Here is a 19,189-nt window from a genome sequence, read left to right as displayed (position 1 = left end):
CACTCACATTGCTCCTTTGAATGGTCTTAGCGAGCTGTGCTTCATCGGTATCCTGAATAGACCAGTCCCACGCACATATATGCACACATACACACACATGCACATGCACACACACGCACACACACACACACACACACACACACACACACACACACACACACGCACGCAAGCACACACACACACACACACACACAAGTCGTAAGCTAACCAGGAGAGGAAGGAGCCAAGAGGAAGCTAATAGGTGTCCTCTGCACAAAAGGTTACACTAAAGCTGCATGCTGCATAAGTAGATATCAAACACAAAAGGTCACCTGTGGCATCCAATCAGGAGCTCGACTAGCCTTGCGCTTCTCAATCTCACCCTGCTGGAACTGAACACACGCACACAAAGAAAAGAAAAAATATATTAGAAAATGCCCGTGCCAGTCACTGATGCCCCCCCCCCCCCCTCCCTCACCGATAGGTAGCTGTTATGACTTGTTTTGAGAATATCATCGTTTTCATGATGCACTTTAATAGCTCCATTTTTCAGCCGTGCTGCGACCCACAGTTAATTGGGAACTCGTGGCCGGGCACGAGGGAAAAATGGATGCAGTGAACGAGATTTTCGGTCTTTGACCACTTTGTGGTGGATCTGATCTACTCACCTCCCACCGCTTAGGAGCTGCATCTGCGCCTTGATCCAAGAGGGTGGTGGCATTCCTGCGGGTGTGGAAAACTCGAGTCTCACGCGAACCGTGATTTTTTTATAGCTCCATGCATGCATTCAAGATAGGAGGTTGACCATGCACAGTGCAGTTTGTGAATAGTCAGGTGCATTATATTATAATGCACCTGACTTGATTGATATTATCAAGGAAATCATGTACATGTAAATGATGTAATTCTATAATTCTACACACACACACACACACACACACACACACACACACACACACACACACACACACACACACACACACACACACGCACGCACACACGCACACGCACACACAAGCACACACACCTGCTGAAGCATCGTTTCCAGGTACAAACTGTTAGGAAGCAGGGGATCCTTCTTGCGCTGGTGGAGATAGTCCAAATTGTTGATAACAGAGTTTGCACGGCTACAGAGGGATCAGAAAGACGAAAATACAAACTTCAATTATATTCCAGCTTTACTTTTTAAGTTGGCAAGTGGGAGGAATACAAACCAAAACAACACATGTATGCCCAAATCATTGTGCAACTATACAGCTGAAGTATATACAAGGTGGGTAGATAACAATTTAAGTAATGCAATTTAAAGAAATACCTGTGCCGTCATGTCCACACACACACACACTCACACAAATACTGCTGAAGGCATTCATTGTCACTATTCACAACAAACACAGGCAGGACTATCTCTGTTCTTTGAACATGAGCTTCTTTTAATGATAGCTTGCATGCCGTCCTACCGGTAGGACCACGGGTCCTACCGGTAGGACCCAGGAAGTCGCGCTACAAAAGTGATTTTGGTTGAGAAATTTCTTGAAACAATTGTTGAGATGAGGTCTTTCTCAGGCAAAGTAATGGCGCAAAATGCAAGACTATGTCCAGTGCATTGCATACGCGCAATTTTATCAATTGTCAAAATGGCCGCACATACTCTTGTCGGAGCGCTAGCAACTCTGTCCAAAGTGAATTTTGACCATGGCACATCAATCGTGGTCAGGTACTAATGTTTTTATTAGTCTGCCAAGGCAGTGGAATGCATAATTCCATACACCGTTTCCATGGTTACCATTTGCTGTTACCATGGAATTTCGTACTATGCCTTGTGCGATCACGTCTAAAATTTGTGGACTCCTTCATTAGCCCCTGAGCAACAGTTTAGGGTCAAGTTTTAGGTCAATGTTAGAACAGAGGCCATGCAGCATGTCTGTGTATGATGGTCCTACCGGTAGGTCCTACCGGTAGGACCGAGGTCTATGCAAGCTATCATTAAGACCTGAGAAAGAGCTGAAGAGTACCTTCTCTCCTATCCCGGGATTCCCATACACAAATTGCTGCAACAGTGTTTTCGTGTGCATAAAATCTACTCGTATCTTAAAACGAGGCATGCTGCAAGCTCGTGCAATCACATAGGGGAAATACCAAAGCTCACTTCCGCCTTTCCTCGTCACCTCTGAAGTCAGTCGCGACCGAAACCAGTGTTGGCAAGGAGTGCGTGGCGCAGGCCATCTCAATGGGCAGCAGAGTGTTCGCCTGATGCAACATGCACACACGCACGCACACACACACACGTATGCATGCATGCACACACACACACACACACACACACACACACACACACACACACTCTCTCTCTCTCTCACACACACGCACACACGCATACACATGCAAGCACACATGCAAGCACGCACGCACAAACACACACACATACACACACACACACACATCAATGTGAGTGTACCCACACAATGAGGCGCGCCATGGACACACACAGTGAGTTTTAGTTCATTGGGAGGGCGCAACAAAAAGTGGGGCTGAAACGATATCACCAATATAATCATTTGTGGCTTTGAGGTAGCTGGAGGAGGGGGGGGGGGGGGTGTTCACCATTGTCTCCTCCACAGAGGAAACCAAACAACTACAATCCATTTAATATATATAGACACATGGTATTTTAGAAATATTCAAAGTTGGCTGGAGCTTTTCGAGAATTTGCACAAAGTGATCACAGATTTTATGTGGTATAGGTGCTGGCCTAACGGTTTTTTGAAATCACGCGTCTATATTTTTGAAACACATTGTAAATGCAGCAAAGACTGTATCGCTACAACGACCCTTTCGGGAGGGGGGGGGGGGGCGTATCCTGGTTTTGCAGGGGTGGTGTTGCCTACTCGACCTCGGTACCAGCCATTTTCGAAACAGAGCAGTCAAGCCAGCAACCTAATGAGCCACAGAGCATTCAACAAGATAGGAACGCCGTCGGTTAGCAACCAAAACTCTGCTTTCGTTGCGGTGAGCCGGGACATTTTATCGATTTATGCCACAAGCCAACTCCTCAGAAATGGCTCCGAGGGCTGAGTAAAACCTGCCAAGACGACCCAGGATCAATACAGTCCATGCGCCAAGGTCCTTGAGAGACCGATTTTCATGTTCTCACGGGAATCGTAGCTTCCAAGGCGCCGCATCTGCGGGCTTGTTTTCCGTTGATTTCGCTTATCTCTGAATGGCGAATATTTTCAATGAAATTTGCTGCTTAGAGCCCTTCCAGACATCAGGACCTTTCCTAAACTGGAGAGATGGTTCGGAGTGATGTAGACACCTCTCTGCCCGTACTCTGGAAAATTATTTTGGAGTTTTCAGCTGTCAATCTTGTCATGTAGGATATCCACCAGTAAAAGTCCAAATGTTACTCACTCTCACAACTGCAAGCCAATATTTCTTTTTCTTCTTTCCTTGCAGCTTGCCGGCAGGAAGTTGTTTCGCGTGGTCGCGGAAATGTTACCCCAAAGTTATACCTTCTTGAGGCCCATGCAGTCAGCTGCTTGGAAAGTTTCCAGATGGGCATGGGGCTACTAAAAGAGCAGGGGGAAGAGTCCATCCATGCTGCATTCAATCAGCTTGAGCGAAACCATTCTTTCATGCGCAACACGGCTGACCGGCTGTGTGCATGTGCACAAGCACACACCCTGAATGCACTGCCGCAGCACACTCTGGTTCTGCCACCAATACAGAAGCACAAGCGTAACAGAGAGCCCTCCACATAGTAGTAGTACATTCGACGACCACATGTACACGTACTAGCTCATACCTGTTCGCCCAGAAGAGTGGCCACTGCTCAGCATCCTCTGGAACGGCCGCTATTATTATGATCGTGCCCCACCGTCCGGGCTTCATTCCAGCCCTGCACTGTTCGACAGTGTCTCATGATCTCTCATCAGCCATGGATGGATCATGCGGCACAAATTCTCCACTTCTGATCTTATCCATTTCGGCTTCAGGTAATATAACAAACATATTTTGGATATCACTTCAGCCCTGGCAAAAAGGATGCTACATGACTGTACATGGAAAATGTTTCACTTGAAACAGGAAACACGTGAAGCCCCTACTGAAGACTTGTACACGTATGTGAAGTTTTCGTCAATATAATCGTCTTTGATAGTTGTTCGCAAAGATGGTCTTGCATGTCAAGTTGTTGGCGATTGCATGTCAAGTTATTGGCGATTGCTAAGATTGCTGTAAACTGTAATGTACACCTCATTGTTGCTGGTGCAGTTGCTGCCTGACATGAATAACGTGCAAACATACACACACACACACACACACACACACACACACACACACACGCGCACGCGCACACACACACATACACACACACACACACACACACACACACACACACACACACGCGCACACACACACACATACCCACATACACACACATCGCCATCATAACTGACCAGGTGAAGCAGCTCTCCCAGGAGAATAGTGGCCATGACTGACACTTTAGCCACCTTGCTCAGGGCAACCTCCACCAAGCGCTGCATACAGGACAGACAGCAACAGCAACAACAACAGTTGCAGTACTCAATAGCCGAGGGCGAGCAAGCAGGCAACATGGCAGAGGCAGCGCTTACTCAACAATTATTTACATTTTGTACAGTATACCAAGGTGGCAGCGAAAGTCGACAAATACAACAAATACAATCAAACCTCAAATACAATCAAACCTCAAATACAATCAAACCTCCTTCTTCCTTCTTTCCTACAATCCACCTGCAGTCGACATTGTCACGTGCTCCAAATGGAAGTGAATTGAACCAAATGTGGCACATTGCACTGATTCCTCTAGGACTGCACCACGTTCCAACTCCAAGAGTCCGTGGACCAAACAGCTGACTAATCTTAGCAAAGAGTACTAACTGCTACATAACCCTCAAGAGTGTTGTAACTACCTTTTCTCTACCTGCTCCCAGTCCCGTGCCATCTCCACACTTATACAAAGGGGACGACGATAACTACATTTAGGAAGACTGTTTATTACAAGACGACGATGGAAACACAACTAGACATGACAAACTCGAGACGAAGACTGCTTTTCACACCACAGCAACACGCGCATGCACCAACATGACGTACACACGACGTACACAAAATAACGTACTACAACACAACTGCCAGCACAACCTCTATCCCGTGCTGCGACGGCACAACTTCATATCACGTAACATGGTTCAAGAGGTTACGCTGGCATGCATGGACAGCACAGTCATAGTGACCACCGGAGAGCTGAACACAAAGCAAGGTTGCGTACAACTCTGTAATACATCGGGTACAAATAAGGTGCACGGGTTCGTCGCATGACGTGAAGTTTTGCCGTCGCATACCCCATAGCTGTAGTTACACACACTTGGGGGGGGGGGGGGGGAGGAGGTATGTATTCTTGAGTCTTGATCTAATAATGTCCTTAGAGAGTTGCTTTGCTACCAATACCAGACTTCAACTGCAGTAGCTCATGTACAGTCAGCTTCGCTAATAACGACTGCGGATATAACGACAATTCGTGAATAACGACAGAATTCCCATGCCCAGAGCAAAGTCCATTCCACCTGTATACATATAATGAGACTTCGGGTATAAGGACACTTCGCGAATAAAGACACTTTTCTGATGCCCCGCCGAGTGTCGTTATACGCAAAGTTGACTGTACAAACATCAGTGCAGTCCGTGACAAAGACTGTGTGAAGTACGTAGAGATGGCATCAAACTCACTTCTAGCATCCCACGTGACAGGAATGCCTGCAGCACCACGGCATGATACTGGTCCATCATGTTCACCCTGCTGCACACGTGACAACATACCCACGCACCAAGAACAGGAGAAGTTAGACACATGCAAAGGAAAGGCCACTGACAGAATATATGGCTTGAAAGCCCACTTCCCTCGCTATGCTTTCTTTACCTACACGTAGGTCATCATGTGTGGTATTCGGGGAAAAAATCATATTTTTGTATTGCAAAGACCTTTCTATCATTTCCAATAACGCACATGATGACCTAGCACAGCGAGGGCGCAGGGCTTTGAACTCTGAAATAAAGCGATGTGGACCCTGGCCAGCGCCCGACACTACTAAAGTACCGTCTTTTGCATAGCTTCGGGAATATTTGTATTTTCTCCAACACGGACACACAGACAGAAAAAAAGCACAGGGAGACATCGGCGCCTCATTCTCTCTATGAGAGGGTGAGAAAAAACACAGTGTGAAGCATAGATAAGGTGTTCAAGCCCGGTGCTCTTTTAACTTCAGCTGCCCTAAATTGTGCGCTCAGTGGCATAATGATGCTGCCATCATAACTTTCTCTGAACGTATGCTATGTAGCATAAATCATTGCCCGGAAAAAAGGTTCTCAGCGTGTCACAGGTGACGCATGAAGAACGGAGATTGAGATAGTCTGCAATTCCTACCCCCTACCCTGTGTGACAATGGAAGATCTGTACACAAGTGCGTACACAATGTTATACTAGTACCCAGCACACAGCAGAGACACCGCAGATCATACACACACACACACAACTGAACAACAAGGAAGGTGATGTGTCACGTGTGGCGACTTCACACTCGCACGTGCGACTTGCCACCACTCACCTGCCATTAGAGCGGCGTGGCAAAAGTGCCCTGGCTTCCTCCACCACCCACCCCTGATCAAGCTGCCACTCCTCTTGGAACTCAGACGGATCTACGCACACGACAAGAGGAACCAGCAGCCGGCACAACACCACACAGTTACCTCAGACGGGGGCAGTGATAATCTGCTAGGAAAGGCCGAAAGGGGAGCAGATTTGAATGAGAAAACATGCAGCTACAGTTGTGCTAACTCAGACAGATACAAGTAGAACCAAAGGAGAACCAGTTGCTGCATGCACTCACTGCATGTTGCCAGTGCCTCCACAAAATCATCCGTATCGATGGGGATCTTCAGGTGGAATATACTAAAGATGACATTCATCACAGCCATCTGTACAGCAGCAAACAGGAGAGCACACAATAATAACAATCATAACAATCAATGTTGAACACAGCTGCTGCAACAGACAGTGAACTGCCTGTACTAGTGCCACGCATCACATGGGAGAACAGTCAACTCATAGCTTTTTTTAGAACACACCACAATGCTGCACACACCATTGCTGCACAGGGAGCAAAATGGAGAGTGAGCCAGGAAGAGAATGCATTGCGCAATGATTACCTGTAGGCCCTCCTCTGGGTACGGCAGCACGTCAATAAACGCCTGCAAGGCACTCTTCTCAGACGGACGACACATGTACATTAGTCCTAACACAACAGCACAGACACAAATACATACATCTACACTTAAACGTCTCCTATCCGGGCGCCTTGGGAGCAGGCATAGCCCGTATCTCAGATTTGCCCGTGGCTCAAGACAACTCATACACAGTGTACCATGTTTGTATCGCATCAGCTTTGATGATGTTTACTTGGACACGTATTTGACGTGTACAGCACAAAAAATACAACATAATGCGTTTGAGTACATTCATTGACTGTAGAAAAAGCTACTGGCTGTGTTCTTCACTTGATGCCATATGGCATTGTTGACACTGGTGTGGTGACACTGGTGTGTCTTGCCTTTTAAAAATAGGATGGTTTCAAGTACCTTGCCATGTCCGGAACATTGTCAGCATAGACATTTGCGAGGCGTTAATGTGAGCTAGTTTCTCATTCCTGCACCACAAGCAGCAGCAGCATAAGAAAGACTGGTTAGCGGTGTAATTCAAATTATCCCAAGCACAAAAGTAGACAAAACCACAGTCCACAAATCCCAGGCAATATCAACAGCACACCATCAGATACTAGTACAACACATCAACTGAAGACCAGCTTGTCAATGCCTGCAACCAGTGTCAACGCCTGCAACCAGTGTCAACGCCTGCAACCAGTGTCACTCACTTGGCTTGTTGACTGGTGCCATCCGCACTTTCAGCAGAATGTTTATAGTGAACATCGAGCAAGGGTGCCATCATAGTCTGCACGTTGAGACACAGAGACGACACAGCACCAGCAAGTAACATCAGCTACTGGTAGTGGACAACTTACAAGAACACAGTTCTCTACATCCATACATCCACATGAGATATAGCCTGCTAGCGATATCCACTACCCCCCCCCCCCCCCCCACACACACACCCACACAATGCAATTATTCATCCCTATTCATCCGTATGTGTGCACATGCAAATTATGCATATGCAAATGCATACACACATCCATACACGTGAGCGCAGCCAACGCCAGACATGCACGTCCAGACATGCACATCCACACGCATGTACTTGTACGCAAAAGCACACAGATCTCTACCTCGATTTCGATGTCCTGACGCAGATAGCGGCGTGTTTCAGGAGTGTTGTAGAGGCGCAGTAGGGTCAACGTCATGAATTCATTGAGTGGTGCCGCCTACCAACACAGTCACGCATGCACATGCACACGTGCACACATGCACACATGCACACGTGCACACATGCACACGTGCATACACACACACACATCACTGGATTAATGTTACACTTACAAAGAACGTGCAGTCAGACACAGCCATAAAACAGCTAACAGAATTTAGCCAATTTAGCATGTCCATACTTCCTGCACGCACGCACACACATACATTCGTTCAGCAAAATTAATACTGAAACCGTACCATCGGAATGGAAGTCCCATATGTCTTCTGTAAACGCTGCAGCATTACATTGTTCTGCGAAAAAGGCAAACAACATTTAGCACACACACATGCAGACGCAAAACCACACATACACGCACATACATACCCCCCTCCCCCCCCCACACACACATACACACGCACACACACACACACCCACGCACGCACGCACGCACGCACGCACGCACGCACGCACGCACGCACGCACGCACGCACGCACGCACGCACGCACGCACACACACACACACATACACACACACACACACACACACACACACACACACACACACACATACGCGCACGCACGCGTGCACGCGCACATGTCACAAACTACATTAATTTCCAGGATCTGACATCGCGTGGGCATTGCCTCTAAAAACTGGACACAGCATGCATGTAAACGAGGAGAGCTTCAGCTAAAAAAATATGTTCAGCTGCTTTGGAGTACATGTACATGTATTCCAGCTAGCAGTACAGCTGTAGTACAAATGCAGATAATACCATGCAACCCGAATGCATGTACTATGAATGTATGAGGGTACATAATACATTATTCATTCATAGGCAGCTTGCCTACACAGTCATATACACTCAAGTATCACTCTGGCAAGCAGCCAACCGTGGGGAGAAACTACATCACCATGGTAATCCAAATTGGTTTCAACAGTGCATGTACTGTGCAGTGTGCAAGCAGTGCCAAGCACTTCTCAGTCAGACGACCAAGGCAAAGCCATCCAGCTCAGAGAGCAGGCGCTAGATGCCAACAAGTATAGTAACCAGCATCACTAATCAATTAGCAGAAGTAAGTATAGTATCGAGGATGATGAACACTCACGTGATTGGCGACTATTCCTATGTGGATGGCCCGAATGCCACCACACATTGACGCCATCCGGGGATTGAGCACAGCTACAACGCAACGGCAACAAGACGAGGACATCATGAGCATTGCATCAGAGCCCTGGGTGTGAGTACAGAGATCTTTGCATTGTGTTTCGCCTACATAGAGTAGAACCTCACAGATGCCTTCGAACGTTTACAACCCTGACATGCCCGGCACTATGGATCTAGCATTCAAAGCCCGGTGGATTAGTAATTTAAAAATCCTGGTCGTGTCCAAAGTACACGGTTGCTGCAATGGAGGATAATGGCGAGGAACACATCTCAAGCGATACGTACCGCAGTGCTAACGCGGTAGATGAAAGTCTACCATAGCGTACTGCCGAAACGGTCAGAATTTAAAATTACAGTTCTTTCGGAAGCCCGCCAAAGCACTATACCCACATAGGACTTCAGACACGTCAATGAGGAGAGGCCAAGTAAGGCGGATTTGACATCATTGCATATCCTCTATAATATAATTATCCATATAAAAATCGCTCTGTGAGCGGTTCTGAAAAACCTTTACTGGTACTGCCCTGTCGTAAAAGTAAGAAATTAGAACTGGCCCATTGTCCCCCCAAATGCGAACTGATCCACCTAAATCGCGAATGACGGGACCCGAACGCACCAGTAGCACGAGGTCGGGAGGGCACAGGATCACGGCAATTATCATAGGGTAACACCAGTAGTAGTAGTAGAATTTATTATTTTGATAGGGAAGCTTACCGCTAGTACAAAACATGGCCTATGGTCCGGACCAACGTCCCCATCTGCATCCACAGGTAGGAACCTCGTGCTACTGGTGCGTTCGGGTCCCGTCATTCGCGATTTAGGTGGATCAGTTCGCATTTGGGGGGACAATGGGCCAGTTCTAATTTCTTACTTTTACGACAGGGCAGTACCAGTAAAGGTTTTTCAGAACCGCTCACAGAGCGATTTTTATATGGATAATTTCAGCTCTTTTTCCGTTCCCTCCCCACCCCAACCCCGAAGGTAAACATGATGACCACGCGCGCGCGATGTACTGTATGTAGCCATGCGACTGCAATAACACAGTGATACATACCAGCCCTCCCCGCCTCGCTACCCCGCACACAGATACACAAACATGTGTATGCACACGGCACACACACGTGGCCACGCACACATACGCACATGCACACGACACAAACAGGAAATTGTTCATGTATAATGCCATTCAAAGCAGTGGCCACCGTACTTGAGGAAGTCAGTTGTGAAACAAAAATAATTCAACTACAGCGTGTAGACAAGCTGACGGCCAAAGCACAACATAGCACAACATAGCACAACATTGCAAAAATGACATTTGCCCAAGGATTGCAGTTTGCAGACCATGCCATGGAAGCAGCGAATACAGAATGTAATATCATACAAAGTGACAAGCAAGGACGTGGCCATCATACACCAGAAACTTGCAGAAAGTCACATATCCAACAGATAGAGAAGTGAACAGCAATCTGATACAGCCCACACAGGACAAAGCGGACCTGATACTCGTCCCAGGATCGCAAGTGGCAAACCCTTTTCAATGCATAACATGCAGGTGTACGTTAGACGCATGAACATCTGACCGTGTCGCCAGCATACAATGTCATCACATGTTTACCCCACAAGTTACACACATGCACAGTAGAAGCACAATGAAAGCAATGGAAAAGTACGATGTGGTTGCTGAAGCATCTTCACACTTCAAATTCAGACTTCAATGTGGTCGTCACGGGATGATATACCTGCAAGATACAAGTGATGAAGAAAGAAAGCAGAAGGTCGTGAGGTAGGCTATGAGACACCACAAACGGTTCACCTACATGTCTGTTCAGGGCTAGTGCACTCACACGGAGAATTGTCATAATCGAGCATTTCCCAAACTGAGAAGTGCAATGAAATCCACTTGCATGCACAGGAGCAATTTTGCAATATTATGATGCGCAATTCGACATGATCTGCGATGCTGCGTGCGATGTGCCCTGCTGTCATGATAGTGACAGTCACCGCGGTATGTTTTGTCAACGTCGCCCGTGCACTCTTCTGTCAAGTCCAAAGTGCTCACATACTTGGCAATGTTTTTGCAGTGATTAACTTTTATCCTAGTTATGTCACGGGTAACTTTAATGAAGTACCCGCAGGCCGTGTCGATCTGCACATCGTCCACTCTCTCATGTACTTGGCCTGCTTTGTCTGTGTATCCATTTCATGTGCGATCCACAAAATCGACTAGACAGTGGGTGCAATACGCTCTCTACCTGAAGACGTTCTTCTGGCGACATCTCGCCATGTACTTGGCCTGGCGTTGTCTGTGTATCCATTTCATGTTCGATCAACAAAATCTCAATGCACTACAGAGACTAGACAGTACTAGTGGGTGCAATACGCTCTCTATCTGAAGACGTGAACCATTAAATTTTTTGGAAAAGTTATACGTACACCTGAAACGTAATGAAGTACAGGAATAGAGAGAGTGACTACAATACGCTCTCGACCTGATATAGTGATAACGTGAGTACAAGACACTCTCCACCTGATAACGTGTTAGAAGGTAACATGTCTACAGTCCCACCGTACCCTTCCGACACGACTGTGGACCATTACATTTTTTTTGAGAAGTTATACGTACACCTTAAACGTAATGAAGTACAGGAATAGAGAGAGTGACTACAATACGCTCTCGACCTGATAACGTGAGTACAAGACACTCTCCACCTGATAACGTGTTAGTAGAAGGTAACAGGTCTACAGTCCCACCGTACCCTTCATCATTCCTCATTCACCATCGCGCGTCACCCTGGCACACACTGGCAACATACCAATGGGGTGCCTTACCGTCGTCTGGAGGAGACGTCTTCGCAGCAATATTTTCCCTCCTGCACATTCAGTCGCCGACGCGACAGCGTTCACGGGGCCGTTCCAGTTGCGGAAGACATTCGATTCATCGGGCCAATTCAGAAACAGGGCCGTAGACACAGAGGGGGCAGAGGGGAGACATTGTTAGTGGACAAGAAATATGCAGTGGCAAGTGGCGAGTGCCGCATGGGTGTCAAGTTATCATGCACAATTCAGCTATTACTTACGGTCCAGCTAGTCCTGCCATTGCTCGCTCGTCCTGGTTCCTCCTCGTTCGTCTTCCTGCACGTCTGCACTTCTCCTTCCCCACCGTTGGCTTTGCGGTACGGGGGTGCCGGAAGGAATTCCCACCATGTATCCATGTACATGAAGTCCCACCATGATTCTCCACTGATGTACATGTCCACGGCCACGTCAGCAGTTTGTATAGTACCGGAAGGAGTTCCCACGATGTCTCCAAAGGCCTAGAGAGCGGACGTCTTTGCAGCAATTCTTTTCACCCTAGTACCCTGCACATTCACTCCGCCGACACGACAGCGTTTACGGGGCCGTTCCAGGTGCAAAAGGTCCACGTCAGCAGTTCTCAACTATTTCGCGTACGGGATAGTCGCCGCGACAGCGTTTAAGGGGTCGTTCCAGGTGCAAAAGGTATCCATCAATGGCACTTTGCAGTATGGGGTACGGAAAAGGGGCCTCCTCGTTCGACTTCGTCGACTTCTGCAGTTCTCCTTCCCGTCAGGGGTACCGAAAGGGGCCTTCTCGCAGTTGTCCTTGCCGTCAGGTCCACGTCATGCAGTTCTCAACTATTTCGCGTACGGGATAGTCGTCTTTGTCGTACGCGACATCGGCGTTTACCGAGTGACATTGGCACAAAGCAGACCGTTGATGGGGTCACGTGTCAAAAAAGTATCAACAACGTGTCGACTACGTGTCGACCACGTGTATAGCGGTACACTCAGCGGTACACTAATTCTCGTGCCATTCTCGTGTCACAAAACTGGAACATCGAGTACCAGTATGGAAAGGCTTCAGACAGGAAGCCTTTCCAATTATGCACAGTGCAACATGACATGTGACCATACCTAGTTCACACAGTATGGATAGCGCCGACTGACACAGGCTGTCCTGCGTGCTCTCGGCAATAGACACAACGGCGCGGCCAAACGACAGGGGGAAATTGAGTGGCTGCAGCAACATCATCTACAACGGGGAAACAAGCAAACGGCATGTGCAATACACACAAGCACACACACACCATACGCAAACGTGTGAGCATGCAAATTAGTGATTGCATAGGCACACAATGCTACACGAACGCGCAACCCGACCAATGCGATTCAACTACACTGTACTTTCATACAACTAGTACATGTACACCTAGAAACCGTGCCCATTGAACATAGCCCACGGAGCATCGGGCAATGCCAGTGTGTTCAACAACACCCAACACCGTGTGAGAATGGAACAGTTGCCTAGGTTAGACCTTGTAAAGGACACTGAGCTGTTTACTTCCTCCGTACACTAAACCCGGAATGTTTTGTCTACGATCATCGCCCACAATGAGCCTATCGGGGGACATACAATACCACAGGAAGCCAGTAGTTTTACACAATTTCTCATGTGCCGGCTAGTGTCAACATGCGGATTCTGGCTCAAGGAACTAAAGCACAGGGCTGCACTCTACAATTTTCTAGAGTCTTCCTCATCATCACAAATTGTTGTCCCCTGCTAAACCGGGTTCGACGGCTGTGTACTGACAGATTGACTGGTTATGGGCTACACAAACAATGAAGAGCACACACAAACACACATATGCATGCACCTTGACGCTTTTCTCTGTCGCTTACCGTGCGAATCAGTTTGATAGCCTGCAAGCGCTCAGCTTCTTTGGTCACATCTTGGTCCAGTGACCTGCAGCGTAATGAACAGGTCAGAGGCAAAACAATGCCCAATAGCACATAAGTATCATACTGACTCAGCAGGTTTCGATGACTGGCACTTGAAACGACAGGGGGAAATTGAGTGGCTGCAGCAACATCATCTACCCCCCCCCCCCCCCCACACACACACACACTTTACATGCTAAACACGCTCCCAGGGAGAACAGTGCTGTAACCAAGATTTTGAGAGCAATATCTTACCAAGCACTGTTGCTATTGCAAGTGTGATAACACCACTGGAAAGCTTAAGACTTTGGCTACAGACTACATACTCTGATTTTTTTCACAGCACATTGTAGGGCAACGTTTGATTGAGTTACGGAAGGATAACATCATCGACAGAATACGGTCAAAAATTGTGTACACGCAGGAGCCAGTGGGTTAACACAAGCCAGCAACAACATACACAGTCATACTGTACTAGTACATGTACTGGTCAGTCACACGGGTCGGTACTGTACCTAACAATGAAGATGTCCAGCTTGATGTCTAGCACAGCATCGTGCAGTTCCTGTGTCACCATCAAGTAGCGCAGTGCACGCAACGCAGCTGCACGGGCTGCACCGTTCGCATTCACAATCGGAATGCACAGGCTAGAGAGAGAGAGAGAGAGAGAGAGAGAGAGAGAGAGAGAGAGAGAGAGAGAGAGAGAGAGAGAGAGAGAGAGAGAGAGAGAGAGAGAGAGAGAGAGAGAGAGAGAGAGAGAGAGGGAGGGAGGGAGGGAGGGAGGGAGGGAGGGAGGGAGGGAGGGAGGGAGGGAGGGAGGGAGGGAGGGAGGGAGGAGGGAGGGAGGGAGGGAGGGAGGGAGGGAGGGAGGGAGGGAGGGAGGGAGGGAGGGAGGGAGGAGGGAGGGAGGGAGGAGGGAGGGAGGGAGGGAGGGAGGAGGGAGGGAGGGAGGGAGGGAGGGAGGGAGGGAGGGAGGGAGGGAGGGAGGAGGGAGGGAGGGAGGAGGGAGGGAGGGAGGGAGGGAGGGAGGGAGGGAGGGAGGGAGGGAGGGAGGGAGGGAGGGAGGGAGGGAGGGAGGGAGGGAGGGGAGGGAGGGAGGGAGGGAGGGAGGGAGGGAGGAGGGAGGGAGGGAGGGAGGGAGGGAGAGAGAGAGAGAGAGAGAGAGAGAGAGAGAGAGAGAGAGAGAGAGAGAGAGAGAGAGAGAGAAGAGAGAGAGAGAGAGAGAGAGAGAGAGAGAGAGAGAGAGAGAGAGAAACGCAACATCCATAGCACCACGAGCAATGAGTGTGGGCAATATACTCCGTATATTGACTTGACAGTGTGAGGTGGCACGTGAAAACACAGTACAGTGGAGCTAGAGAGCAAGGTAATCATCAGTACATGTACAGCTGTAATAATAAAAGTAATTTTCTCACTTTTAACACACTACATTGCAAAACCGCTCTCTTCTGGACTAGAAAACAGCAAAGAAGGAACGCGAGTATAGAAAAGAAAACACTGCGAGCCGCGCAATGCCGTGTGACACACACCACTATATGCAAATACCACAACAACATGACATGTTGTGGAGAACTCCACAACCCATGTTGGCATCACCACATGAATGCATGTACATACCATCTCAGTGCAGACAACGGGTTCAGAAGTTTGGCCAAGGCAATGTCATTGTCTCGTAGGCCCTGAACACAAAGAAAGACATGTAGAGCCATCAATACGTTACGACGCTGCCAATGCTGCTGAACTGAGTGCTCATCAATGGCCAGCAACGCGCGGCGCCAGAATCCAAAAGGATTTTTGCTCTGCTTAGAGTGTGAACGGCACATTTAGGAAGTGCAACCCTGCTAAAGTACAAACCCTGTTTGTTTAAAAGTCACTAGGGCAGTGTTTATGCACAGGAAATGGGCAATATGAACAAAATGCCCGGTTCCCAGCACCCGATACATGTTTCTCCTCAAACAATTCCATTGGACATGTTCATTTGAGCTAATGTAATGTGACTCGGCTCATACTTTGATACGGAGATATTTTCCTTGTCTCTCATGTACATACCGGGGAGCAGTGAACAAAATGCCCAGTTCCCCCATCAGAACCTGTCGCATACTGGGAGAAACTAGAGTCAAACTTGGAGCCAAACCCGCTTCGCCTCGTCCGCTGTAATGGGGATGAACTTTCCACCGTGTCCTCAGCAAGGTACCTTGGTGTTACCATCAACGACGACCTGAACTGGCGTTCCCACATCCAACACCTCTGTAGCCACGCTCGGAAGGCAGCGAGCCAGCTGTGGCAGCATGGCCGGATGCACTGAGTCTTCAGGCTTGGCGGACGTGGTACCTTGCCATGATCCAGGTGAAACTGTGCTACGTTGCAAAACTCCTTCTACCCCTCTCTCACTGCTGCAGTCCTCATACGGCTTGAGAGATCAGCGAAGGCTGGCATCCACGCAGTCTTGTGATTGCATAACCCCGTTGCCACCCAGCCCCTGCGCGAGAGACTTCGGTTATCCTGGATAACTTATCCACCATTGAGCAGCTCTGCCGTCAGAAAGTCCTTGTCTTCGTCTTCTGTTGTCTTCACACTCTCACCAGTCCACTGTTTTCGTCATCCCACACGCCTATTGCCCCCGATCTGGTCGACCACGAACGCAGAGCTACCCGTGGACAGATGACGCAACTTCTGCGCCTCCCTTTCCTTCCCGGGACTGCGGGACGGTTGTCCATTCGCTTCCGAGGTGCCATTCTGTGAAATGAGTTGCTTCCTGATGTTCGCCTCGTTGTGCGCAAAGATGAATTCAAGCGCAGGGTCTGAGGGAGAGAGCTTGGAAGCTCAGGGCCCTACGCTATGCTTTTTTCGTGCATGTTATTAGAACTGATGGAAATGGTTTTTTTTCATTGATTGGCTACATCAAACTTTCTCTTTGCATTCGAGGGTAATACGACACAGTCTGCCACCTTGATGATCTAGGCAAAAAAAGCATAGGGATGTTATAAATTTTTCATTTCTCCTATTTTTCAAGACATAACCTGGGATTCGAACCCGCACTATCGCCCTGCATGCATTCCCCGATACACTTCGCATTCATACTCATTCTTCCAAGTATTAGTTGCTTCACGTTATGATCTTGCATTTGAAAGCCCTATTTGAATATTGTGGCCAGCTAGCTGTCTTTGATGGTACGGTACGGGAAGGTACGGGATAGCGCCAGGCATGCCGACGGCACAAAAAAAACCCACGGAATTAAAGCTGTGTGGACCCTGGCTAGCGCCAGATGTCACGAAAGTAACGTCTTTTGCATACAGTCAACTTCGCTTATAACGACACTCGGCGGGGCATCAGAAAAGTGTCCTTATTCGCGAAGTGTCGTTATACCCGAAGTCCCATTATATGTGTCACAGTTGGATGGGACTTTGCTCTTGGCATGAAAATTATGTCGTTATTCGCGAATTGTTGTTATATCCGGAGTCGTTATTAGCGAAGTTGACTGTAGCTACGGGAATTAAACATTTATGTAAATATCGTTCTGTGTCACAAGGCCGCATCCAAGATTCATGCGACAATGCATTTCAAGTATTATCCAGCACAATAGCCCAGTCGAGTTGGTCAATTTCTTATTATGTACATGTATCGTTGGTAAATATGGTATACTAGAGACCCTCTGGTAAAAGGAGAGCGATCGCTCTCGCGCGCCTTCGCTCTCCTTATTTTCATTTTGGGCGCACTTTTCGTCGCGCGCCTTGAGAATTTCGAGCGCGTATCCGCATCACTATGACGTGCATTCTGCAAACACTCAAATATTTCGGAACTCGGCTTTCCCTGAACGGAATTGAGTAATCGAAAGGTTTATTCGCATTAGAAAGTTCTCAGCTGTCGGCTGCAACAAATCTGAAGTCAATCCTGGGTCGAATAGTGGAGTTACGGCACTCGTAAGGTATTTTACGTCCCGTTGCAAATTCTCACTTCCGCACTTGGGTGGCAATCATTATGATTTTGACATAAAGGAGTTCCCGCTGTTGCGTGACGATCATGTCGACAGTCCGGGCATGCATAGACCTGTGTAACGTCAGGCAAAGGACTTTAGCGGTCAGCTACAAAAGAAAGGAGCGCTCTACCATGAATACTACAAAAATACCATGGATCTTAGCAAATTGTCTCAATTTCCCGTTGCGCGTGTCTTCCCAGGGCTATACTCCCCTATAGTGCCACTGCAGTAGCACTCCAGCTGGTGAAAATCCCACTGGTGTGTTCCTCTTGCCAGAATGCCTGAGATTCATTGCAAAATTGATGAAGGGAAACTGAAGTTGTGGTCCGAACAACTTCCATTTGTAGGGCGTACGGCAATTTTCCGGAATGAATTTGGCACCTATTGGGTATTGAATCCGATTGGGGTATGGCAAGATGTTGAAAAACTCGTATTGTGATTTGTGCTCGCCTTGGGTAGATGAGGTGAGCGATTTTTTGGGGGGGGGGGGGGAGAGGGTGCTGGGGACTGCTCTCCCACCACTCTCCTTGAGAGGATAGCGAGAGTGATTGTTCACTCCCCTGGATTTTCTTACACGAAGGTCTGTACTACTTTCATTTTTGGTAGGAATCAGAGAGCCAATCTCTGGTGAGAACTGAGAAGGCAGTACTGCCTGTGCTTTAAGTGAATTGAAATAAGAGAATACAACAACAACATGACACGTATACTATCGTTATTTTTCGGAGTATCTGCTTACCTTTGCCAAGTCATTGAGATAGCGGACTTTCTGCACCGCTTTGCCAGACTGGCCCTCCGTGGCCGCTATCTCGCGCAGTAGCTGGCCAACTCGGCGCACCACATCAAACGGGTTTCCACTTGCTGCTCCGGGTTG

General features: G+C 48.1%; 1 protein-coding gene across 1 annotated transcript in view; it reads right to left on the bottom strand.

Annotated features, from left to right (window-relative positions):
* Positions 1-19,189, bottom strand: part of LOC135829703 (rapamycin-insensitive companion of mTOR-like) — a 40,683-nt gene that overhangs the window by 20,363 nt on the left and 1,131 nt on the right. Inside the window, exons 2-20 of the mRNA XM_065342098.1 lie at positions 19,055-19,176; positions 15,960-16,021; positions 14,858-14,989; positions 14,304-14,367; positions 13,539-13,656; positions 9,548-9,621; positions 8,695-8,748; positions 8,358-8,453; positions 7,947-8,023; positions 7,654-7,721; positions 7,225-7,310; positions 6,906-6,993; positions 6,624-6,714; positions 5,749-5,818; positions 4,437-4,517; positions 2,129-2,229; positions 1,007-1,106; positions 312-371; positions 8-52 (exon numbers count right to left, since the gene is read on the bottom strand). Coding sequence (XP_065198170.1) covers positions 8-52; positions 312-371; positions 1,007-1,106; positions 2,129-2,229; positions 4,437-4,517; positions 5,749-5,818; positions 6,624-6,714; positions 6,906-6,993; positions 7,225-7,310; positions 7,654-7,721; positions 7,947-8,023; positions 8,358-8,453; positions 8,695-8,748; positions 9,548-9,621; positions 13,539-13,656; positions 14,304-14,367; positions 14,858-14,989; positions 15,960-16,021; positions 19,055-19,176 — 1,589 coding nt within the window. The remainder of the gene's footprint in view (positions 1-7; positions 53-311; positions 372-1,006; positions 1,107-2,128; positions 2,230-4,436; positions 4,518-5,748; positions 5,819-6,623; positions 6,715-6,905; positions 6,994-7,224; positions 7,311-7,653; positions 7,722-7,946; positions 8,024-8,357; positions 8,454-8,694; positions 8,749-9,547; positions 9,622-13,538; positions 13,657-14,303; positions 14,368-14,857; positions 14,990-15,959; positions 16,022-19,054; positions 19,177-19,189) is intronic.

The sequence above is a fragment of the Sycon ciliatum genome, chromosome 1 (assembly GCF_964019385.1).
Source record: "Sycon ciliatum chromosome 1, ocSycCili1.1, whole genome shotgun sequence".
NCBI classification, from domain to species: Eukaryota; Metazoa; Porifera; class Calcarea; order Leucosolenida; family Sycettidae; genus Sycon; species Sycon ciliatum.
Note: the sequence above shows the minus strand (reverse complement) of the source record. Positions and strands in the feature narration are given on the sequence as shown.